General features: G+C 39.4%; 1 protein-coding gene across 1 annotated transcript in view; it reads left to right on the top strand.

Annotated features, from left to right (window-relative positions):
• Positions 1 to 25,215, top strand: part of COL4A5 (collagen type IV alpha 5 chain) — an 88,501-nt gene that overhangs the window by 46,245 nt on the left and 17,041 nt on the right. Inside the window, exons 16-40 of the mRNA XM_067304308.1 lie at positions 1,027 to 1,071; positions 1,169 to 1,222; positions 1,393 to 1,434; positions 2,589 to 2,721; positions 3,609 to 3,782; positions 4,985 to 5,068; positions 6,237 to 6,329; positions 6,877 to 6,947; positions 7,194 to 7,385; positions 7,836 to 8,004; positions 8,692 to 8,784; positions 8,875 to 8,979; positions 9,585 to 9,682; positions 9,941 to 10,091; positions 10,762 to 10,875; positions 15,143 to 15,310; positions 16,193 to 16,282; positions 17,098 to 17,247; positions 18,539 to 18,637; positions 19,620 to 19,709; positions 20,445 to 20,584; positions 22,342 to 22,468; positions 23,814 to 23,894; positions 24,453 to 24,551; positions 25,151 to 25,201. Coding sequence (XP_067160409.1) covers positions 1,027 to 1,071; positions 1,169 to 1,222; positions 1,393 to 1,434; positions 2,589 to 2,721; positions 3,609 to 3,782; positions 4,985 to 5,068; positions 6,237 to 6,329; positions 6,877 to 6,947; positions 7,194 to 7,385; positions 7,836 to 8,004; positions 8,692 to 8,784; positions 8,875 to 8,979; positions 9,585 to 9,682; positions 9,941 to 10,091; positions 10,762 to 10,875; positions 15,143 to 15,310; positions 16,193 to 16,282; positions 17,098 to 17,247; positions 18,539 to 18,637; positions 19,620 to 19,709; positions 20,445 to 20,584; positions 22,342 to 22,468; positions 23,814 to 23,894; positions 24,453 to 24,551; positions 25,151 to 25,201 — 2,713 coding nt within the window. The remainder of the gene's footprint in view (positions 1 to 1,026; positions 1,072 to 1,168; positions 1,223 to 1,392; positions 1,435 to 2,588; positions 2,722 to 3,608; positions 3,783 to 4,984; positions 5,069 to 6,236; positions 6,330 to 6,876; positions 6,948 to 7,193; positions 7,386 to 7,835; positions 8,005 to 8,691; positions 8,785 to 8,874; positions 8,980 to 9,584; positions 9,683 to 9,940; positions 10,092 to 10,761; positions 10,876 to 15,142; positions 15,311 to 16,192; positions 16,283 to 17,097; positions 17,248 to 18,538; positions 18,638 to 19,619; positions 19,710 to 20,444; positions 20,585 to 22,341; positions 22,469 to 23,813; positions 23,895 to 24,452; positions 24,552 to 25,150; positions 25,202 to 25,215) is intronic.

Consider the following 25,215-nt stretch of genomic DNA (forward strand, 5'->3'; position numbering starts at 1 on the left):
CATTTTTTGCTTGTTTTTTATTGCTCTGAATTTGGGCATGGTGCACACTTAAAGTGCAGTTTTGCTGTTAAGTGACTCTAAGATTATGTTTTAGAGTTCCATATTGTTCTGTGTGGCTCAAACCCATGTCAGATATACTCAGAAAAAATGTTAGTATATGTCATCAAATAGCTGGTCCTGCAAATTCACTGGATATCTTCAAGCTTCATTATTTGGGATTTCAACACCATCACTAACAGTAAAGAGTTTGCAAATCATGTTGTACTCTAGTAATATCAGTGTGGTCTCATTATTGACTTCTCAATGATTGAGAACTGATCTTGGCACTGTGGTGAAACTTAATCAACTATTCTAATGATGTTCTACCTCGTGTCCACCATCCATACTGCTTCTGTAACGCCAAAAACACTTGTATTTGTTTTGCCTGTTAGATGGTCTGGAATAAAATGGACTTTGCACTACTTTTAGTGTAGCAATGACAGATCTGTTCAGCAAGAAGGTATGGTTTCAGAAGTCACTTCTTTGAGCAGAATTGCACTTTATATTGTATTGACGTTATTGTTCAGAAAAAATGCATTCTGTTTAAAGGAGAGTTAAAATTCAAACACAGAAAAGTTTGTATTTAATTTCACTGGTCACATTATGTTATTTCCTAATTAAATGTTGTGTTCTAGTGTTTCAGAGTTATGATCTGTTTTCCAAGTAAAGATACTCCTCTATTGTAAAACAAATAAAACATTACATGCAAGGAATCAGCACTAGTTAACTGGAAGACATTATATGCTGTATTCTCACAACATTTCTTTGAGGCTTGTCAAGTTTTTGTACTCTGGTTTTCAAAATGAATCCTCAGTTTAGTAAACTCAGTTGATTATACGTGGTTGATATCTGTGAGGTATTTGTCACAAGGGTTGTGTTCTAGAGGAAATTTGATTTATTGAAAAATGGGAAGTAAGTAACATAATTTCCACAAGAATTCTTTACCACTGAAGATTTTTATTTCAATACATGCTTATGTCTTTGAAGGGAAAGCCTGGCAAAGATGGAGATCCTGGTCAGCCTGGTCTAGATGTGAGTACTTCATATGTTTCTCACCTAAGCAGACTCCTTAAAGGTTTTTCTCCTGATATGGAGAAGATCTGAATGTGATTATCTTTTTTTCTTGAAGGGTTTACCTGGTGGGCCTGGAGTAGATGGTGCTCCAGGAAGAGATGGTGAAAAGGTATGCAGGGTTATTTGTCGTTATTGCTACAGGACCTACAAAATCTGCCATCACTGAGTTCAGTTCTGGTTGAATAGTAATTGCATTGCCTATGCTGTTAAAGTGCTGTGGAATATTTGCAGTAAGTCTCTTGTGTGCGATATAAAAAGCACTCTCAATTTCATTGATAGGGTGAAAAAGGTGACATTGGTCCCCCTGGTCCTCCTGGAAGTGTAAGTTGCTGATGCTTTCTCTTCTCCCATTTGGTTGGCAGTGTTTTCTCATCATAATGCTTAGGTGACTGTAAGTCCCATATCTACGTATAACAATAACTGACAAGAAACAGCAAAGATTTCGTATACTCACTAATACAAATGATTGTTCCCTTCTCTCAAGATAGATCCTATGCTCTAGGATTTGCTAGGTTACAAACACAAGGCTAGACCTCAGACCAGCAGAAATGAGGCAGCTTCTCTGAAGTCAATGGACATATATTTTATCCTAGGCATTGGTGGATCAACATACAAAATTTTTCAAAAATTCAGAAAATTGCCTTTGCAAAGCAACACAAAGTTGCTTCTTCAGTTGAACTGAAGTATTTTTTATGGGGAACAAATAATTTTTAGCCTATTCTCAACCATGTTGAAAACTACTGCACCGTGGAAAACCCATCCTGAGCCATTGTTTATGTTGTCACAGTCTGCTGCCAAGATATTGAAATGACCTGAGCAAGAGTTCTTCTGTAAGGTTGCCATTCTCTCAGTGTCATTTCCCTATGTACTGCCTTATCCACTAAGCAGTCTGCCTGAAGCAAATACTATGGCCCAGTCCCACCTTGTTATCCTGATGTGAATCTGAGTATCTCCTTTGATATCAGTGATGTAACTGTGAATTTGCACCTCTATAATGGAACAGAATTTGATGTCTCTATTCTTGCTGCTTGTATTTAAAACTGTGGAAAGATTTTTAAATCTTTATGAAGAATTGCATGTCTTCAATATGCATTGAAGATGCATATACTTTATGCTGGAGTTATATTACTTCTTTACTTTTTCAGGAAAGGAGTGTGTTGGGAGGGTTTGTTGTGGAACTTATATTCTCACACAAATGCTGTTTGCTTTCCATACAGCAAGAATGCAATGTGCTGTAGGATTTTTAACAAATTTCATGAGAACACTGTGTGGTTTGGCTTTCTTTTGGGACTACTCTTCATGGGAATTTTCAGTGATAATTCAGTGGCATGAGAAAAGCATCCTATCAATGGTATTGGGTTCAAAGTACATTGAACTTTCCTTCCCTCATATCTCTTTACCTTTCCAGTGACACTTTTCTTGGCTTAGTAATTGACAAGTTGTTTCACATTAACACTAACATTAAACGTTAATAGGTCATTTCAAGACCAGGCATTGATGCAGCAGTGGGACCAAAAGGTAGCAAAGGATTGCCAGGACTTCCAGGAGCCAAAGGGGACCGTGGATTCTCTGGTAGGCCCGGCCCACCTGGCTTGCCAGGTTCTCCAGGTAAGAGTGCAAGCATTAAAATGAGTAGTATATTCAAAGGTCTGACCAGATATTTAGCTTTGTGGTCTTTTCACAGTTCTTTTGGCAGATGGACTGAGCAGAAAGTGAAGGCAGAACTATTTAGATCTACCTTTGAGCTTAAAGGGTGGCCCTTAGTTTATGGGGGTAATCTGAGGAATTCTGAACACTCAATTCCCCTGCTATGGTGAGCAGAAGATGCTAATCATCAAGGCTATCAAACGGATCCTAGCTTAATGACCTTGGGGGTAATGTCATGTCACTCACTTGTAACATATGTTATCCATTGCATTATACAGAGAAAGTATTGTGTACCAGAACTCTGGTATCTGGCCATCAAATCTATTCTTTGCTGTATATTGGTCAGTACTAAAGGAAGAGATGGTCTGAGTATAGAATGGGAATGAGTGGTGGTACCTCTGTTTATCATTCATCTGCACAGAGAAGTACAGTATGACTCAAATGTTATGACATGTTAATGGTCTTTTTCCCATCAGTCTTTCCATTCATTAGTCCTATTTTATTTCTTTCCTTCATAAACTGTTCACTTAGCTGTTGAGTCTCAGATCAATTTTTCAAACCAAAATCTCTGAAAATGCAAAATGTGTGCATGTCAAAATGTGCACGTCAACATGTAGAGTTATCTGTTTTTTATGCACAGATAGATTTATTCATAGTTGTAGTCTGTTCCTAGATCCCTGTATGAAACATTCACCATCTGTAACAAAAATGTTATGGAATACTTATGTGTACATTGAAAGAGACAATCTTATTTGTAGCATGTTATTCATCAAATATTGTTGTCACCTCTACAAAAAAAGTTATTTAAACCCTTGAGCTGTCAACAAACTAAGCTTTTCCCATCTTAGGGATCACAGCTGTTGGGCCTCCTGGCCCTCCTGGCTTACCTGGTGAGAGAGGACAGAAGGGAGATCCAGGTTTACCTGGTGTTTCCATTCCTGGACAGCCAGGACTTGATGGACCCCGGGGATCCCCGGGACCACCAGGTCCCCCAGGACCACCTGCACCATCGGTTCCTCCTGGTAAGTGATGATTACATAGACAGCAAGGAGAAGACACTGAACAGTTTTGCTATTCATTCTTTTTTTAATTCTTCCTCCAAACATGTCATTCATCACAACGAAAGCCTGTGGAAAGGGAATCAAGATACCAAGCTATTCATATACATCCTACAAACCACTCCCAGAGCAAATCAAGATTTTTGTAGGAGAGCCCTACCCTTAGGAACTATTACAGGATCTGGGAATTGAATGGTGTGGATTGTAGCCAGGCATTATCATGCCTCTTTCTGCCTCAAGTTAGCCCTGCTGTGACTTATCTGTGAGATTCAGCTAGGCTGGTGGAGAAGGAATCTTGTCAGACTTGAGGGAGCTTTCAGCCTAGTGGCAGAGAGTAATAGCAGTTCTACAGGGCCCAGCAGATCTGTCCCAGATATATGTTTTTTTCTTGAGTTGATATTAAATCCTACTTCATCTGACTAATGAAGGATGCATCAAAATTTGCACATAATGCAGATGACAACCACTTTAATGCTTTCTTGAGTAAATTTATCTTTAACAATGTGATCTAATAACTGCTTGGAGGAGCCCTACTAAGAATCGCGATTTTGCAAGAGTCAAAGGGGGTAATTCTTGACAGAATTGCAGTTTTGTCTGATGTATATTCTAGTGTGTGAATCGTACACAGTCACCTTGGGAGTGGGGACTTGGAAGGAAGGCTCTTAGCTGCTTTTTGAGAGGAGGGATGTGGGGAATTGGAGATGGAATTGGGAACTGGAAGGCTGTGATAGAGGGGCTAACACAGTTCGGGGAGGAATCTAGTGTCTCCTACCATGGCACTGGCGTCTTTAAGTCTCCTCTCTCTGGTGGTATTTCATACGCATGTGCTTTTATTATCTGAGGCTAAATGGCAGAATGTAGCATCATAGAGAGGGAAGTGTACAGGCTGTGGGAAGTAGTGGGAGATAACTGAGGTTGTGAAAGAAAGCTTATGAATGTGTGTAACATCACTGATTTTTTTTCCTTTTGAGTCTGAATTACATTGGTGGGTTTCCATATACATTCCTGTCTCTGAATTAACAAAAGTGTTTGGTCTGTGATTGTGTGTGTATATTAGAATATACACACAAATACCACAAAGTACGTTTTTGTACTGAATACATGTACTCAGTGCTGCTGTCAGCCTAACACATATTGATCATTAAACCTCTCTTGATTCTCCTTAGGCGAAGGGTTATGTGAGCAGGGGCCTCCAGGTCCTCCCGGAATTCCAGGACAACAAGGCTTTATGGGGGAGCGAGGCCAAAAAGGTGCCATGTCATGGAAATGTTTTTTCTCTTCTTGTTAAAGCTTGTTTAACAGTTTAAAGCCTGCATTAGATAAAGAATAAACGGTGTCTCTTCCCAGTAGGGTTGGGTGCAAATTTTATATGTTTCCATATAAGAAATCTGGTTTTTTTGGACATGGGTTAGTCCTTCATGTAGTGTAAAAGCACAGGAATCTCAAACTGTCTGAGAGTATAACCTATTTGAATGGCCTCGTGCAGATCATGATTAAAGTAAAATGGAGCTTCAGGTTTATGAGTACCTTCCAGGTAGATAGAAACTACCTCCGTGTGAAAAAGTTTTATACTTACTTCATGGGTAAATTTGACATTATTTTGTGGAAAGCGACATGGAAATTATAAATGTAAGATTCATAATTTGAATCAGTCAATCTAGAAGGAGTTTATCTGTTTGTTCTCTAACCAAAAGAAAGACATCTTTAATGTGTATCCTTGTTTCCAAAAAGACAAACTTGCAATGAGGATGCTGATATGGGTAAGTGAGAATCTTTTCCTAGCTCAACCGTGGACATCTTAAATGACTTTGAGCATCTCACTTGATTTTATACTCCTTTCAAACAGAAGTATTTTTTTCTCATGGAGATTGTAAGGTTTAGTTAATTAACCCAAATTAAATGTTTAGCTAATACAATGATGAACATCATAGAAAAGTCTGTGCATGAGTGAAATTCCTAAACTTCTTGAAACAGGTCATTTTATTAATGAAATATGTTTAGCCTATTGTTAGGTCAGCTGTGTTTAATAAAACTGTCTCAGTAGTTATTTTGCCCTCTTGGAGTTTAACTAAAGTTTTGGATTCTGGTGTATTGTTTTAAAGTTGTAGTTCGAAGTGTCAAATACCTTCTTTCTGAGGTAAATCTTTTGCTGAGAAAAAATCCACAGTTTCATTCCGGATTATTGAAAGCACGCAAGACTGTTGGTTGTCTGATCCCTAGCAACCAAAAAACATGAGTTTGGCCTTCATGGGAGAAGCCTTCTAAGATTTAAGATACCATAAGACTCCCTAAAATTGTCATTTTGGACTTTATATTATAGATCATTAACAAGAAAGCAACTGCTGTTGAGCTGGATTTTTTTTAATGTTTTCTAAGACTTAATGCTCAAGTATGCTTTTTTAATGCAACTCTTTGTAGGTGATCAAGGAGACACATGCTTCAATTGCATAGGAACTGGAATATCTGGGCCTCCTGGGGAGAGAGGACCTCCAGGACCTCCAGGTAGTCCAGGTAAAGCTGTAATCATCACTATTTTGCTAAAAATATTTTATAAAGACACTTTCATATTGTGTGCAACCTCAGATGCACACAATACCAACTCTGATATATAGGTTCATGTCCCATTTTGCCCAGCTGAGGTTGAAACAGGCTGGACACATGTAAAACTATCACTCATTTTTGAAAATCTGGCGTTCCAAAAAAATTATCTGGTCAAAGACAGCCTTGTGCCTATTGAAGGTGAATGGCTTGCTATAGATTTAACTGAAAGACAGAGAAATTAATTTCTACTCCTTCCTATTCCTCAAATGGTAGAGGAGCTGGAGCTTTTTGAAGGTGTGACGTTCTTTCTGACACTACTGATTTAACTTAGAGTTACAAAATTTGTTTTGCTCAAATAAAATCAAGCTGTTCCCTGCCCCCCCCCCCCCAAAAAAGGCAGACTATACCTTGCCTGGTTTTAAAAGGACTTGGCTATTATACTCTGCAAACAGTGTGCTTGATATTTACAGCTTCTACTGTTTCTTGCTATTGTTTTATCTTTTTCTGCATTACTCAGGTTCTCCTGGTTTTCCTGGACCAAAAGGTGAAAAAGGCCTTCTTGGATTAACTGGCCTTGTAGGACCACCAGTAAGTGGTATTCTACACTTCTTTCTTCCTACACCAGTGTTATGTTCTGCTGGGAAGATAAAGCGTCTCATTTGTCTTATACATTTGGTAGATCTGTGCTCAGTAAATGTGAATTCTATGTCTAATACTTCTTTTTCGTCTCTAACTACTTTGAACCTGTAATTCTTATATTATGCCAACCTCAGAAGGGAGGTGAAAACAACCTGAAAATGCTTTTTTTTTTTTTTTTTTTTTTTCTCCACTCAGGGATTTCCAGGGCCCCCAGGTGCCCCTGGGAGACCTGGTCCTAAAGGAGATCCAGGGGATGTCCTGACTTCTCCAAGAATGAAAGGTGACAAGGGAGATCCTGGCTTCCCAGGACCTCCAGGTCTTCCTGGCATAGATGGCACTCCTGGACGAGATGGACTGCCAGGTCTGCCTGGCCCTAAGGGGGAACCTGTGAGTTGCATTTTATGCTGTCTTTGTTTGGACAGATGGTTTGGGAAGTCCTGGATGCGTTTGGAATAATGCAGATAGGAGGACTGGCCAATGCACTTTTCTCTGAATGTGAGTAATGAAATAATTGTCTCCAGTAGATGCCAATCTAGTAATGATAGACAGGGTAGTCTCTACAATCTGTCAGTGCCTCTCTAAAAATAAGCTGAGAGACTCCTCTTGGGCAGCAACAGATAGGCCCTTCTGCTGTTCACCTGTGTAGCTCAAAGAATTAAGTAGCCAGATTTGGACCTTATCTCTAGCATGTTGGTAAGATGTTGGTAACCTAATGGCCTTGGGAGTTAGAAGGACGGAAACTACCAGAGAGTTTCAAAACAGAAACAGTGAAACACTTTACTCCTTTCCTAGTAAATACATGCTGTTCTTTCCCATCCTGCTCTTCCTCCTCTTCAGGGCAGTGTTGCATTCAAAGGAGAAATGGGAATTCCAGGTGACCCAGGAATACCAGGTCTTCCTGGAGACAAAGGACTTCCTGGACCTCCTGGTTTTGGTCCCCAAGGTTCACCTGGTGAAAAGGGCATCCAAGGTGTATCAGGTCGTCCAGGACCTCCCGGAGTTCCTGGTGAGTTAATCTCTGTGTGTTCTTGAACAAAAGCTTTACAACCAAGTTGTGTCCATTTGGCTCTGGAAAGTTCTTAGAACATTGTGCTGGCTTTTAAGCTTTACTCAAAAGCAGTAAAAGACTTTGCATTTATAAGCTCCCTTACTGAAGGTTACCACAGAATCACAAAGTGAGCAGAATTTGTACCTTAGCTATAGGCACTTAACTCATCCTTGCCCTGACCTCTAGAGAAGTTTCTCCTTGATTTACTGTAGTGGAAACACACTGCAACTACCATCTGGCTTAAGCTTAATGGTGGGCAGTGTGACTGCACTGTTGTGCCCTTTCTTCAAAACAAAAGTTTGCTTTGAACAAGTCTGCTTTAAAATTGAACACTTCATTGTCAACTACACAGATTATGATCAAGTTCTACTCCTGTCAGCTATGGAACATGCTGTTCACATGATGGTACCTAGGAGGAAGCTAAAAAGTGACTTAAAGAAAACTGTCTTAATATAAGCAATGCCTCTAAGCCAATAAATGCTGTATAGGTTTCAGGTGGGGTATAACCTGCTGGATAAAGTTTTGCTGGTGTTTAAGTTCTTTGTAAGCTTGGGATGTGGCTAACATCTTTTCTTTCTGCTCAGAAAAGCAAGAGAGAAAAGAGACTCCCATTGAGTGATGCATATTTCCTCTCTTTGGTCTCAGGTCCAAAAGGTGAACCTGGTCAGACTATTACAGAACCAGGAGTACCTGGCCTCCCTGGTCCTCCAGGCAGAAATGGTGACCCAGGTCTTCCAGGTAAAGCTGCAACTAGATGTCCAGGGAATTGCAAGAGCCTTTCTTTCTGATTGACTCTTGATAATTACACTGATTTTCTTCTTTCTACAGGGGATCCTGGTCAGCCAGGTCAGCGTGGCCTGCCAGGCATCCCAGGTGTGAAAGGAGAGCCAGGTATTCCTGGCATTGGACTTCCAGGTCCACCAGGCCCAAAAGGTATGTTTGCAGCCAAGTATTGGCTAAAAATGGGGACATTTTGAGAGTTGTACCTCTTCACTTTGTTCTAGTCAATTAACTTACATCTTTAACAGGATCTTTTAAAAAAATGTTTACCTTGAAGTTATCCATCTTTATATTCTGTCAGAAGCATCTGGAAAAAACTCTCCTGAGCTCTTATTTCTTTGTCCACTGTACTATTCCTTCATGGTAGCTTACATTTTTCAATAAACCATGGACACAAAAGCATATTGGAAAAACTTTGGAAAATGATGGAAGTTTGGGCTTGACTCATTGTCAATAAATGATCTCCACATGCTGTCACAAGATTTTAATATTTCTGGTGTGAACTGTTTGTAGTTATTATGAGAGCACAGAGGATGGGGAGTGCCCCCTTCTGAGAGGAATCACAGATATCCTCTGTGGCAAAGACTGTATACTCAAAGTCATCTTAGCCAAATAGGTGCTCCTCAAGTATGCTTGAGCTAGCACAGAACCTCTTTTCAGAGATTACTTTTCATGGTCCCCAAGTATTTCTGGAAGAGCTGTTCTAATGCTCTCTGGCATCCTCTCCTCTGCTGCCCTAACCTCTATGTCATGTGTAGGTTTCCCAGGTACTCCAGGCCCCCCCGGAGCTCCGGGAACTCCAGGTCGCCCTGGTCTAGATGGACCTCCTGGACCACCTGGTTTCCCAGGACAGAAGGTCTGTGTTTGCTTGTTTACTGTAAAACTTCACTTTCTTGGAGGTTCTTATGCATAAGTGGGAAGTTCCTGGGGAGGATTTTGCCTCTTCTGGTCATCTTTTCATGGTGGAAAAGTCACATTCTATATCTGAGGTTTGACCAAGAGTAGGAAAAAAAAAAATTGAACTATAAGATACTGGTAATTTTTTCTTCTCTACTTTAACATTTTCAAGAGAGGATAAACTTGGAACCTTCTTTTTTAAATTTTACTGCTACAGGGGGATCGTGGATTTGGAGTTCCAGGACCACCTGGATCCCCAGGACCACCAGGCTTAAAAGGAGTTCAAGGGCCCAAAGGTGATACTGGCTTCCCAGGAAACCCTGGTCTCCCAGGAAGAGCAGGTTTTGATGGAACTCCAGGGCCCAAAGGTACAGAGAGCCTTTTCTGTTCTCTGTTGAACTCTAAACACTGCAGACATGCTGGGAGTCCTATGGCAGTTAAATATAAGCAGTGCTGATTTTGGAACAATTACGTCAGGATCCCTTCTTCCAAAGTATAGACCCTGCATAAATGGAAGTTTGTGTTCTCAAAAGGCAAGCAAGCAAGGGAATAAATAGCAATTTGTGGGTTAGTACCTAAAAGTCTTTCATCTAGAGACAAATTTATATCAAAGTAGATGTAAAACAATAGGACAACTGCCATTTTCATGCCCTCTGCTTCTACATGCAGAGTGTTAACAGTTCACAAATTGCTACTGTTAATTGCTGCCTGTATTATACTGCAGAGTGTGCCTGGTTTGCTAGATAGCATCTGTTGGGTTAGACATGGATTATGATGCAAGAATGTGTCTCTGTGTAGTCTAGAAATGTAAACTGCATGCATTCCGTGCAGAGTGAGAGCAAATCTCTGGTTTGTCTTTCAGAAATAGCTTTCTGAAGTGTGTGGTGTTTGGTTTTTTTTTTTATCCTGTGTCAATTTTATATTTGGTTACATCCAAGGATCAGATTTCAAGTACAATGTGAAGGCACCACTGTACTTCTGAAAGCAAGTATCTCTGACCTGAGTTCACTGTTGAACTAAACAAGAGTGTTCTTTTAGGTGACCCTGGACCAAGCGGACCACCAGGACTTCCAGGCCCACCAGGCATCCCCGGTATTGGTGGCCAAGGTCCACCTGGACCTCCTGGACCTCCAGGACCTGTTGGTCCACCAGGTAAAACTCACATGACTTGTACTCTTTGGTTATTTCTGACATATACCAAGCGGTACATGGGACATTGAAGGTCCCAGTGAACAAATAGGCAAGGAAGGACAGAGACTTTATGTCTGTTGGCTTGACTGTCTTGCCAGTCAGGTCGGCAGAACTTTGTACATCACGTTTGTTACTGAAGTCAAAAGTGGAATTTCATTCAGCTCTGCCTTTTACACAAGTTAGAGAGGTCTCAAGGATTAAAAGACTGCTTTTGGGAGAGGACTTGGAGTCTCACTGCCTCAGCAGGTATTCTAGGAAGTGTTGTAGTAACAAAACCTATAGGAAGGTACATTTATTACAATACTCTTTAGGACAAGACAAAAAGGGGCAATGTCACTGCAGAGGTTTTGGGGATACAGAAGAGGAGGAAAGTTGCCTTTAGCTGTGTGTACTGTGCTGTCTTTGGAAAGAAACATAAGTACACCATTACAGAGCTTTCAAACGGCAAGATTGTTTTTAACTTCGGAAGTTGTTTTCTGGCTTACCAAACTATTCCAAATTCACTGGGTGAGAGGTATTTTTAAATAACTAGAAATTTCATTACTGGGTTTGGAAAACAGGTAAACAAACTCCTATTTAGTGCTAGTGGTCCTCTCTCTACTTACGTGGCAAGTACAAATTCAGGGGGCTAATTCAGGTTCTCCCTGACATTGGTAGGCACTTTTTTATTATTTTCAGTGGAAGCTGAAGCACAATTTAACTCAGTTAAGGGGAAAGGGAGGAAAATACGAGTATTCCAAACTAACTGGTTCTTTATTTTGACAAGGAGAAAATATTCTCCAAGCATTGACTGTGTTAATGAGAACTTCTCAACAGAAGATGTCATACAAATTCATCTTGTTACAAGCACACCTGGAAAAGAGCTTCAGAATTCCCCCTACAAAAACTTCTGAGTTCTGGGGTTCATGATTCCATCAAACACTTTGTTCGGCAAAACCAGGAATTTTATGAGACCTGATAGGTTTAAAGTAGATTAACAAAGTAGAATCCAAGCATTGTGATAATCAGGAATATGTCTCAAAACAGAATTTGATTGTCTTTTATCTAAAATGACTGCTGACGGATGAAGATAGGAACTTGTTCCATCTCTGTGCACAAAGGGTACATGTGCATGCATGTACATCATTGTATTCACAAAGCTTGTTTAGGAAAATTTCTTTTTCCCTACACTCAGTGAATGGGCTTGCTGTGCACCAACTCCTGACGTTGCAAATGCGTGGCAGTTACCACAGTTAGAGTATTCTCTGTGGATGTGAGCATGCCTACAGCTGAAACATTTCAAAACCCATCTGTTTCTTGCCATGCCTGTACGACTCTTCACATCGCATGTCTGTGACCTACACTTCTTGTGTTTCTGCGTGCCAGCACTGGGGCTGGCATTGCACACAATGCATGCTGGAAAATTCATGGCCGGCTGTGAGAGCATGGGTCACAGGATGGCTGATCTTGCTCAGATCTTTATGAAACTGGAGCTGAGATCCAGCAAAGTGCTTAACTTAAAGCTAGGCAAGTGCTTGAGTAAGTGGGCCCAGGGTGCTTAGGGGTTCTGTTTAGGTTATTACTGGGTCATGTTTAAGTATGTTTTTTTCACTAGTTTCCCAATTGGGGAAGGAATATGCGGTATCACCAACAGCAAGCCTTGAATGTGCTCAGTGTTAAGAGCTAGGGACGGAAGTGGTGTGAACAATGAGCACACAGGTTCCCTGAGCCAGTAGGTGGGCTCACTGCCTAACCGACTGTGCTCACTATACTGTCCTGAATTTAAAGTTGTATTTGGGACTGAACCGAGTCAGAAAGCAAACTCGGGTTTGTTTGCTGGGGAGAGAGAGTTTTAGTATGGGGATTGAATGTTTCATTCAATCCATGTTCTTTTTTGTCTTTCTGTAACGTTTCTTCAGGTGTTGGCCAGAATTTGATTTCATGTGATCACTGATTTATTCTGCAAAATATCTATTTTGACAAATGCAAAAATATTACTAGTGTCAGTGGATTGAAATGGTTATTGTTTTGCTCTTCATGTCTGTGCTGACTAATTATCATGGCTACTAACAGTATGATGGCTCTGGAATCTAGTGCATGGTTGAAGTTCCCACTGGAGAAGTCCGTGTCATTTCTCTTGGCATTGCTAGTTGTCTGGTTTGTGCAATGTGCCTAATGCTCCCATCACCCACGCCTTGGTTTTTTTTCTGTCTTACCAGTATATTTTGACTCTGTTCCTTTATGCAAGTAGAGTAACATTTCTGAAGCTTTGTTTTTCAGGTAATTAGGCAAATTCTTGAAAGCATTTCCCTGTTCAGATTTTTCTTTCTTTGCACCACTATTTCTTCCAATTGTTTGCAGCACCTCAACATCATTCTTTTTTTAAATATACGTCAAATTACTCTAGAATTTATTGGGTTGTCTGTAATACTGTTAAGTATGATACAGTCAGAGATTTAAGAACCAGAAAGGAAATAATGTGAATTTCTATTAGAAAAGTATCTTTACCAGCTATCCTAGATGGTGAAAAAGTTTGTCCTATTACTAGATTATGTATGGTTGTCCCATTTTGTTCCTCTTGCTGATAGAGACCCCTTACACACAGAATATGTGCAGTCCCTATCCATCCTCTTTATTGTTTTTTCTCTGCAAAGTAAGCAGTTCCATGCACATGACACCATAGTTTAATGCAGCGGTAAGCATTTGCCAAAGAGGAGCATGCTTAATATTCACAACTGGAAGCCTACAGCCTACAAAGTCAAGAAAATTTTATCTGCCTTTTTAGCATGCAAAGAGCAAATCCTGATATCACTCCTAAACTTATTTTTGCAGTCAAGAGTAGGGATTGCCATCTGTTACAGTGTAATAGTGCCTTATTCATGGGATTTTGACTTTGTGTGTTATCATAATCTCAATAGAGAGACTACACTAGAGCATGTAACATGCAGTACACCATCTCTGCAAGTGTAAGGATGTAAATTCATGTAATAGAAATGGAAGAAACAAAAAAATATATTTAATTATATTTTTGTGTTATAAAATAGAAGCATCTTTTGAAAATCCCTGCCTGGAGGGGTTTACAGTAATGTAATTCAGATCAACAAGAAGTTAACTGGTAGGTTGTGCTCTGGTGTTTAAAAGGCATCCAAGCCTGTATCTGGTAGTTATGGTTATGTGTAAGAAGCAGTTTAGAAAAAGAGTTTATTCTTCAGTTGCAAAGAGATGGCTAGATAAGGGACGAATTTTTTTTTTAATGAGATTATATCATAGTATTTGAAAATATTTCACTTGATTTCTTGTTTCTGCATACAATGGTGGCTGCATTTGGAAAAAGACCTCCAAGTTTCCTTACAGTCTGGTTTCTTTTAACTGCATTAGTGTTGTATTCCTCGTACTTAGATCTGTTTTCAGTAACTTTAGGGTAGGTTTTTTGTTTTTTTTTTTTGTTCTAATCTGTATGTGCTTTGTTTTGTTTCCTAACTTAACGACTATTACAACTCCTTACTGCTACCTGTCCCAACTTCCTGATGAACTCTAACTCGTTGGCTTTTGAACCTCAGGTTCCCCAGGTACTGTGGTTTCTTTACCAAAGACTTTTCTTAACTTCAAATTTAAGAATTATCTTTTGGTCAACTACATTTCAAGAGTGAACATCATCACTGATATACTGCACTGAAGGCAAACAAGCTGTCTGCTTGCTTCAGCAGTGCCTTGGGTTCAGTGTTGTTAATATTAAACAATACTGAGCAGGTTTTGATAATTCATATTTTTCATTCAGAGGAATTTAATGCAATGCAAAATTTTGCTATCCTTGAAAAATATTCAGCTTGACATTATCCTAGAATATAGTAAAATGGAATCATTAATGGAAATGTACTTGTAAAAATCACTATACTTAATAATAAAATACAAACTAATCTAATAAACCTTGCTTTTTTTGTTTTTATTAGCAGACTTAGATGATTGTTGAAAAGAGAAGTTGTTCTTTTCCTTTCAATAATTTATCAAATTGCATTTGCTACAACTTGATAAAATTTCAGTAGTGTTTCTCTTTAGGAAAATACAGCCTTTAACTCCTGGGAAGCCATGAATATACATGGCTTTAGAAGAATTGCAGACTTTCCACCAGTACTAGGAATATATTGTAGATAAAACTTAGCTGTTCCAACAGTACCATGCCCAGAGACACACAAACCCCAGTCTTGCCTTACTTTTTGCTAAAGGATTGTGTTTTAACTACATTGTCTAGGGTTGCAGGGCATTCCAGGAGAGAAGGGGGATCCAGGTCCTCCAGGCTTCGATGTTCCTGGTCCTCCAGGTGACCAAGGAACTGCAGGATATCCAGGACCACCTGGTCTCCCAGGGCCTCAGGGTTCACCTGGACCACCAGGCCGGGATGGAATACCTGGATTTCCAGGTAAGTTCACATTTGTTACCTGTGGACAAAAGGCAAACTGTAATTACAGGTGGATTTTCTTTATCCTTGGGCATGCCAGCTTAATGAGCTTCACTCTTTATCCTATCCATTTAAAGTTGGATACATGTAACTTACGTTTCACGCTTAATTTTTTTTTTAACTATAATAAAATTTGTTGCATTAAAATCCTTGTCACCTCTTCACTCCTCCCCTTTACTCTGATACAAATGTTCTCCACGTTATTCTGCTTCATAAATTTCAAACACGAGTTCGATTATCTTTGCAATACTTTTTTAGTTTATTTTTGATATATTTTTTCTAGCCACTGATTTAGAAATAATTCTTTTTAAGAAGGTAATTGCAAATACTATCAGTTTGATTCAGCTCGTAGTCTTAAACATTAATTTCCTTATTCTGTGTGTCAGAGTATTCAGTTAAGACAGCCTGTTTCTCCCCCCGCAATAGAAATCGCAAAATTTAATTCTGAGAGTCTCTCTTTGCATAGATGGGACAATACAAAGTTTCTGTAAATAGTATATTTATAATTGTCTTTTTGGTTTTCAGTAAATACAAGTTTGCTTTAAAACAAGTATTTATGTTTCAGGTCTAAATGGAGGTCTAAGCTCCTACTGAAAAAAAAAAACAGTGCAATGCAAATTTTCTTCTCAGGACTTAAGTATGAAAAAGTTGGTACTGCCTTCAGGTGTAGTTCCATCTGGTCTAGATCTATAGAAGAACTTAGTGCTTGTAATTGCCTTAAAGCATCTGTCAGGCTCTATATGCATGTGCTCGTTAATAGTACCGTAGAGATGCAGGGAGGTACAAGTATTGATAGGTTTGGGGTTTTCGTTCAGACTGACACTGGTGATTCAATGTATTTAGGTGCCAAAGGCGAGATGGGTGTCATGGGAGCCCCTGGTCCTCCAGGGCCTCCAGGAACTCCTGGAAGAAATGGCCTTCCTGGCTTGAAAGGTAATCTTTATTTAATCCTCCCCTGAACAGAATGCAGAAGGCTGATTTCTGTATCCTGTGTGGAAAGAGGCTTCATAATAGTAACATCTAGAATTTCATTACTGGGGAAATGCTTGGGTTATCTTCTTGACTGTGCTGATGTTCAGAGGTGCTTTGCAGCTTCAAGCCATAACGTTTTCACTAGTGTTTTTAAGGATGTAATGAAATGTTAGCTATTTTAAAAATGTGACCTCTGGATTGGTGGCAGTGAAATAGGGCCATATTTCTGTAGTATGGTGTAAAGTCTGCTTCAAACAGAAAAGAATCAGTAGCTATGGGTTGTGAAGTCATCCAGATGAGCTCTATATGCATCACAGAGAAATGTGTTCTTTCTACATTCTTTCAAATCCTTCACTGGAGGTTAATTTTGAAAGAGTTTGGTAGGAAAAAACCCTCATCTCCCTGTAACAAGGAGGCTGTGAATCCAAAGCTGCTATAGCCATTGCAACTCCTCCATGCTAGTGGTACAGTATGGTGGGGCTCTCGGAGCACTCTCAGTGTGGGCCAGACAGGCAGCTGTTTCCTCTGAGCTGGGCTGATCAGAGCTGACCAGATGCCTTCTTGCACCATACAGATGTTCCTATGCAGTCCCCTTGCTCAGCTTTGCTCCAGGGCTTAATGTACTATAGAGAACTTTGCATAAACTGACTGCTCATTCAGTAAACTCCACCTTCATGAATAAATCATGACCTCCCTATGTAATGAAAAGCATCAGAATTATATTAGCCTACCCTATGGATTATATTTTTCCCTTTTGTTGTCTGTCCCTGCTGTAGGCAATAATGGATTACCTGGTCAGCCAGGACCTCCTGGACCAGTAGGACAGAAAGGCATCAAAGGTGAAGCAGGCCTGCCAGGCCCTCCTGGGAAAGTTGATCCAAAACAGCTGGGAGCAAAAGGAGAAAAAGGCGAACCGGGTGTTCCAGGTACAGAGCTCTGCACATGGCTGTGGGGTGGGGTTTGTCTTCTCTAGATAATAGTGACCTGTGACTGAATCTATTATAGTTCAGTCTTTCTTATGGAAGAAATAAACTCAGAATAAAGAGCAAGATTCTGTTATCTTATTTTAGGCTATTTTTAAAAAATGATTATACGATCCAGTTACTCTGTATAGTTAGTTTGCAATGTCCTCGTTCATTAACTGCTACTATTATATGGCATATATTATAATAGCACTAAGGTGTTCTCACCAGGATTAGGGTTCAGTCTTCTAGGTGTTACGATGAGAGATGGTTGTCAGGGCTGCTGTGCTGGCTGCATTCCTGCTGTCTCTCAAGCCCTTAGGCCTTTTTCTTGTAGGATGGAACTGCACAGGTCACCTACTCATGCATTGCCTCTGGATTCCCCTTTTGGGTGTCTCTTCAAGCTACCCTTAGCTGAGCTAATGTCATCTCTGGCTTTGCAGAGTCTGTTCTCATGTGTGTTTCTACTCAGGAAGTTGGAAGTCTGGGAGGTTTTCACAGCTCACTCAAGTCTGCTTGCTCGCTCGCTTTCTCTCTCTCTTTTTTTTTTTTCTTTAAGGTGTAAAAGTTCAGATGTCTCCTTTGAACTCTCATTTAGTCTTGAGAAGAGTAAAAATATTCTACCCTAGGGAGAACCTGAATGTCTTTCACTAATGTTGGCCCAGCCGTTTTTGTGCTTGCTTACTTACTGTATTAATTTCTGTGAAGCCTAGGTAAGATCTTAAGACACTTAGCGCTTCCTTTTTTCTCTATTAAATTAGAGCTGTGGAGGGTAGATTTAACTATGCCTGCAGGACAGCACAAAGTAAGTGTATGGGATGATAACCACATAGTTTTTGTAAAAAGTAATGCAGATATTTTAGCAGATTTTTATAATGTCTCAGTCCCAAAGTGCTTCCTGTGCAGCAAGAAAATTGAAAATGTGTATGTAAATAATCTGAAAGAATGTACAGGGGTTAGCATGGAGTCTGCTCATCACCGAAAGACAGTCCCTTCTGGGTGAAGTATACCATTAGTCATAAAGCTGTTTCCTCTATTTACAGCATATTGTCCCTGTTCTGTAGTCATCTGAAACTTTCCAGAAGCAATATTTTGTGTTCTGTGATACTTCCTCCTGGCTAAGCTAAGGGGGGATTGTAGTTACTGAAGAAAAATCTCTGTTTGGAATTTGATTCACATATGTATACATCCAATCATTTAATGTACAAAAAAAAAATAGTAGTAATAATGATAAAATGCATCTTTTGCCTTAAAGGTATTCCTGGTTTATCAGGACAGAAAGGTTATCAAGGTCTCCCAGGTGACCCCGGCCCACCAGGACTTAGTGGCCCACCAGGTCCACCAGGATTGCCAGGTAAGTAAGCAAGGTGTTAAATGGACAGTTTTGATATGTAAAAATTTGTATGCATTTTGATACTGTGGGGTTGGGGTGTAGATCAAGATATGCCTAAGCAAGGCCTAAGGATTTACACTTAAAGCTGCAGCGCAGCTTTGGGAAATTTTAAATCATTATCCAAACAGCATGCTTCAAGCTCTTTCCTCCTAACATGCCCCAAAGCAGTTTTGAGTTATTGATTCCTCTGAAGATTGGGATTGCCTTTGGGATGACTGGAAAAGTGCTTGCTTCTTGGATAAGCAACAAGACTTGCCTCTTTTGCATGCTTATTTCTTATATTATTAGTCACACTTTGCATAATGAAGATATTGTGAAGGCTAGCTGGATGTCACAGCTTTGCTTTCAAGAATTTCAGGGATTAAGAAAAAATAACTGTTTCACAGTACTTCTTCCTACAGCTATAACAAATCATCTGAAATCTTGACACTTTGCTCACTGTTTTCTGCCAGTAATATGAGGATGTAGGTCTTGCTCTAGATATCTTGTTGAGCTTTGGGAATTTTCCTAACCATCCAGGACTCAAACTAGTTTGAGCATTGTAGGTCACATTTAATTCCTAAATAGAAGCTACTGAATAACTGTTGCAGATGAGGAAGAGATAATGTTCTCATTCTGCAGAACAATTCATGAGAGACTGAGTCACACTGGTACTAGCTTATTTCACATGGTTTCTAAATCATACTCGGAGATTTGACCCATTTCATTAGAGTAATCTCAAGAACAAAGAAGAAGATGTCCTAATAAATCTTCGCTCAGAACAAACAAGTTTAAAACTACTTCAGTACAAATGGGCAGAAAGTGTGCTGGAGCAGTTTGAGGCCCAGAGCAACTCCAAATACTTAACCTCTGTAATTAGGTGATGACCATATTCATATGAGAATGCATGAATATCAGAAACTTTTAATTATTCATTAATTAATTAAACATGCAACTTTTCTAGGCATCAAGGGAGACACAGGACTTCCTGGGCAGCCAGGACCAACAGGACCTCCAGGGTTAAAAGGTGCCATGGGAGAGATGGGCCTTCCAGGTTAGCTATTGTGCTCATATTTTATTTAATTTTGGCCGGTGCTTCCCATATAATACAAAGGTGGATCTGCTTGTGTGCAGATTTGCTTATATATCTAAGAATATATTTAAACATGAAGGATACATGAAGGACATGTAAAGCCCTATACACATATTTGTTGAAATAGTACAGAAGAAATTGGAAATACCTATTAAAACAGAAAATTCAAACAGTAAATATATTGTAAATATGCATTATTTTTAAGTACTTACAGACACAGAAATAGAATGATCTACTTTTTTGTAATTTTTCTCCTTTTCTGGTGTTTTCGATTCTCCTCTTGAAACACTTCAGAAAAAGGATGGTTCTGTAAACTCAGCTGTCAAAAGACAGACATCAGGTACAAGCATAAAAGGTGAAGCAGACAGTGAATCCAGTTATCTAGAAAGATTGCTGAAATGAAACTACCAGTTTCTGAGCTTTCTATTACTAAATTGTGCCTAGTTACTAGCAAGAATATTTGAATTATTATTTTTTAATTACAAAATTAAAAGGAAAGCTTGGAAATATCATGAAATAGCCATGAGAGAGTTTAATAATTGTTTTAGTTTTTTTTTTTTTTTAATAAAAGTACAAAGACAGGTACTCTGTACGTTAGTCCTTTCTAGTAGAGTTTGTGTAATCCGAGTGACTTCTCTAAACAACTGCAGAAGATTTATTTGTATCTATATAACTCATATTTTATGTTTTGGACAGGTCCCCCAGGGATTAAAGGCAGCCAAGGAGTAGGAGGGCGTCCAGGCCAGCCTGGGCCGGCTGGATTTCCTGGATTGAAGGGAGAGAAAGGTGACCCTGGTCTTTCAGACATCGGAATTCCTGGTCCCCCTGGATCAAAGGTACATTTACAAAATTCTTCAATGGAACAATCACGTGAGAAAAGGAGATTTCATGTTGATTTTTTAACTATAACTTTTATATACATATATATATTCACACACACACACACACATATACATTTATACACACACACACATATATGTGTGTGTGTATATGTATATATGCATATATATATATATTCTAATTTAAAGATGAAAGTATTTATATATATTTTCATCTGGTTAGAGCAGAAGATGTTACAGACATTCCAAGTTGTGTTCAGTAAGTGGTCTGGTCTGTGCTGACACCTGCTGACATTTTCATAGTTGGTAGGGAGTTATAAGATGAATATCTTTGTTCCAATGTTTTGTGATGCAGTTAATTTTAAAAAGGGTATGACAATATGCATTTAAGAATAAATTACCAAGGAACTGATATATCATGATTACTTCTGCTTAAAATTTAAAAATCTATATAAAACATTTGCACCAAAGTTTGCAAACATTGTCCCCTCTGTCACCTGCAAAAAATTGTTTTATTCAAGAGGTACAGAATATCTAGCAGCCTTCACTGATGCTTTACAAATAATGTTGAGCAGCAACTAATTTAGCAAAAACATGGCACGAGTAAAGCTCCACCGACTTCTTTTTCTATTCTACTTCATTGTGGGGTACTGCATAATCAAAGGATCTTGATTTCTTAAAGTTGATTGGATTTTGCTGCTTTTTTTTGCCATGATCCTCTGTTTTGTTATGAAAATCACTTTGATGCTTTAGGGGGTTGTGTAACTTGGGAGGAGAATGGGCAAAGACAGTAAGAGAATTCTTTTATGTCCCTGCAGCTAGGTAAATAACAGGTGGCCTTATGCTTAGTAAAAATGTTATCTGGGTCTTTCAGGATTGTCAAAAGCAAGAGACCAGGGTTTTGGTTGATTTTATAGATGACCATGACTAAAGTTCTCCTGTTTATTTCGTTTAGTTTCTAATCATCATGCACATAATTTTGTGTAATTTAAAAGATGGCCTAAGTTTCCTTCTACTCTTAAAAGCATTACTTAATTATTGTTCATTCCTTGTATCTATGCTTAGAACAATTTTCTGGCTTCATACGTTTGCCTAGAAAACATTGGCGACCCAAATAACTTCTATTAAGATTTGACATTTGTTTATGGCTAAAACTTGTAAAGTTGTCAAGGGGATATGAACATCCAACTTAAAGAAAAAAAAAAAATCTAGTAGAGCCCAGCTGATGAACTGAAATGTGTGCGTAACAATCAAGAATTAAATAGGATCAGGAATGTGCAGGTGTATGCAAAATAACTGGACTTTCCTTTCTCGCTTACATCTTCCCTAGCAGTAAAGAGCTAGAAAGTGCTCAATTAAACAGAAGTTGAAGATTTACTTAGGAGAAAACTCTGCTGGTAAACTGACATTGAGGTGTTCTAAGACCAAGATACAATAGTGACAGTTTTAGTGTTACGTTCAAAGTAAAACCTGTCAAAGAAAAGGGAAGACAGTTCTTTAATGTAGGCCAACTTTGGGGAAAAGCTGTAAGAGACACTTTATATACAAATTGTAGAAGCCACTGTTAAAATCTTTACAATGACAATTTTCAAGTAGTCTTTATTACTGTGTGAGACGGTTAGTGTTAACTGGATATAAGGAGAAATGTGCAGAATATAATGGTGACCTTTTTGTGATGGTAAAAATAGGAATATACAAGAAGGACTACCCATATTAAAATGACCTGGTTCTTATTTCTGCTTAATGTTTTCTAGGGTGATCTTGGTTTGCCTGGATATCCAGGCAGTCCAGGCAGCAAAGGTATAGCTGGAAATCCTGGTTTGCCTGGATTGCCGGGCAATCCAGGTGCAAAGGGAGAGCCAGGACTTCCTGGATTCCCAGGTAATTCTGCATTTACACTGAGCTGGAATTTTTTGTCTTTTCCCTCTTGCTCTCTTGCTTTGGTACGCACATCTAAACACAGTGGATAATTGGTGGAGGGCTGCAGCTTCTTTTAAAGGTTTCAAGCAACCTAGTGCCTCTAAGCGTTGTGCTGTTGGAACTGTCACTGCAAGTGTAAATGTGTTGGTACGTCACTTCAGAGTTCCTTCTGAAATTACTCTGAATTACTTCTGAAATTTGCCTTGAGGGGATGCAGTAGTTGTGTTCCCCACTTGGTCATTCGCAGCCGTCAGACTCTTAACTTCCCTGACCCACAAAATACCTATGTTTGGCCCCATGGTTTACCTTCATAAATCAGTAAGGAAGTGTCATCAGGAAAGCTGAGCTTTTAAGAGAGTTTATTATCTATTTAAAAAAAAAAAAACAGGAATGTTCTGAAAAAAAATATTCTGAAACAATGAAATTAGGTTTTGTACTCTTCTTTAGAAATGTTAATAGAGACTGCTTATGAGTATGTGTCAGTTCTTTCAAGTCTCAATTTTATGGTATCCTAGATTTGACTTAAAAGAAACAAGGTTTTTGTCTATGCTGCATTTGCAGCTGTAAAGGCTGTTCCTACAAGTGCGCTTGAGCTGTCTTTAACATAGGAAGGTAGGACATTGACAACAGTGCAGTCACGGCAGCAGGAAGCTTAGCAGAGAACAGAACCTGGCCATGAACCTAAGCGTATTTAACCTGTGTTGCACGTCATGCCTAAAAGACTCTGTTCAGTCAAAATGGTGTATTCAGGCCCTGCCTTGATCCTGTTCCGATGCTCTTCAGAACAGACACACTCCAAGGGATTGATCATTTTTCTTACCTCCCACTCAGTTCATGCTGCAGGGGTGAGAGGAAGGTGTAAATTCTAACCAAAATCATTTTTATTAAGATCCCTTTTCAGTAAATGAAAAGAGGATTAGAGAATGCCTGGCCAGAATGGCCACAGTCCATAATGCTCTCGCTTTGTTGTCAACCAGAAGTACCTGTCTCTAAAATGGTAATTTTCTAGCAGACTGCCAGACTGACTCTGTCCTTCACCACTGGTACTTAACAATTAAGACAGAGTCTTGAGAGTAGCAGTAAGGACACAGTCATGCTAGTATGTTTTGTTTCCATATGTTCTTTATTTTATAATTTGCATGGTCTCTTTGAATGATCAACTGTAAACCTGCAATGTGTGCATAGATACAGTATCTTGATACAATTCGTTCAGTTGTTAATCAGTGCATCTCAGATTATAGCATTTCAAGATCTGCTAAGAAGCCAGTTTTGTGCTGTATTTGATTGAAATGCCTGTACTCTACAGGAACACCGGGAATTCCAGGACCAAAAGGTATCGAGGGGCCTCCAGGTAATCCTGGTCTGCCCGGACCACCTGGGCCAGCAGGTGAGCATAAATAGTACAGCAAAGGTCAGCTGCTTCTGTGAAATGCATAAAACTCCTTTCTTCTTTTTAACATCATGAAAATGTGTGTCAGGGTATGGATGCCCAAACAACATTGAACACACTTAATTCACTGGAACTGGACAGAAAAGAAAGAAGTTTTAACTTTCTTTTCACTCCTTGTGTCTGCTCTCACAGTCATGTCATTAGCTATTGAAACAAGCAGTTAACTGTTTCAGTATATGCAAGCTTTATTTATATTAAGTACTCCAGTGCCTAACCTGTTTTTATAAGAGCAAAATTCTAATTTATCCAAGGGAAACATTAGATTATTTTTATTGAACACTGGCTGCTTAAAAGGTCTTAGGCCCAAAAGCCTTTTCTAAATTGTCAGGAAGAGAGAGAGAGAGAGTGAAAGGTTTTAATTTTAAAATTACATCCTTGTGGATTTGATATTAAAATATTACTCCTTCAGATTCAGTCTTGGGGATTATTTTGGTTGGGGTTTTTTTGGCTGCAGGTAACGCATTACTGTGCTAATGTGTTCTGTCCCCCTTTTAGGTGATATTGGCCGTCCTGGCCCTCCTGGTCCTTCAGGGGAGAAGGGACACCCTGGTCACGATGGTATCCCTGGACCAGCTGGTCAGAAGGGAGAACCAGGTTAGGTATCCTACCTCATGGTTTTCTCCTCTTTAGGCTGTGTTCTGATGTCCTGCTTTCTCTATTTGATTTCTCCTATTCCTTTACTACCCATGCACCTTCAGAAATTGCTTCTGCGGTTCCCAGCTGCTGAGGGGTTCACAAAGAATGCTGTCAAGCTGCCAGTGAAGAACAGGACAAGAATTTCATCAGCTCTTACATTTTTATTGCCTGAAAATTTTGGACTTGAACACATGCCCCTGTTCCTCTATTCCCTGCTAGCTGTATTGCTTCAGCTCAGCTACAGAATGGATAAATGGTGTAAAGTCTGCCTCAAAGACAGACCCCCCAGCCACAAATGCAAATGTATTAAAACCCAAAATGTGAAAGAGCATCTTGTGAATGGATGGAAGTATTTATTATTTATTAAAGTCACAGACACATTTTGCAGCAAAAACCCTTAGCTCTGGTGTGGGCTGGTGAGTGAATGAGAATCCTGGTAGTCTCAAGGAATCAGAGTTTTAGAGGAACAGCATTTTCATCATTCTGTGCCTCATATTCCTATTCCTGGAGACTTGAAAGTTAAATGTTCGTTATTAGCTGAATTTGTTTCTTTTCAGGTCTGCCAGGTTTTGGGCGCCCAGGACCTCCAGGACTCCCAGGATTATCAGGCAAAGTTTCTCTA

The sequence above is a fragment of the Apteryx mantelli genome, chromosome 13 (assembly GCF_036417845.1).
Source record: "Apteryx mantelli isolate bAptMan1 chromosome 13, bAptMan1.hap1, whole genome shotgun sequence".
Classification (NCBI taxonomy): domain Eukaryota; kingdom Metazoa; phylum Chordata; class Aves; order Apterygiformes; family Apterygidae; genus Apteryx; species Apteryx mantelli.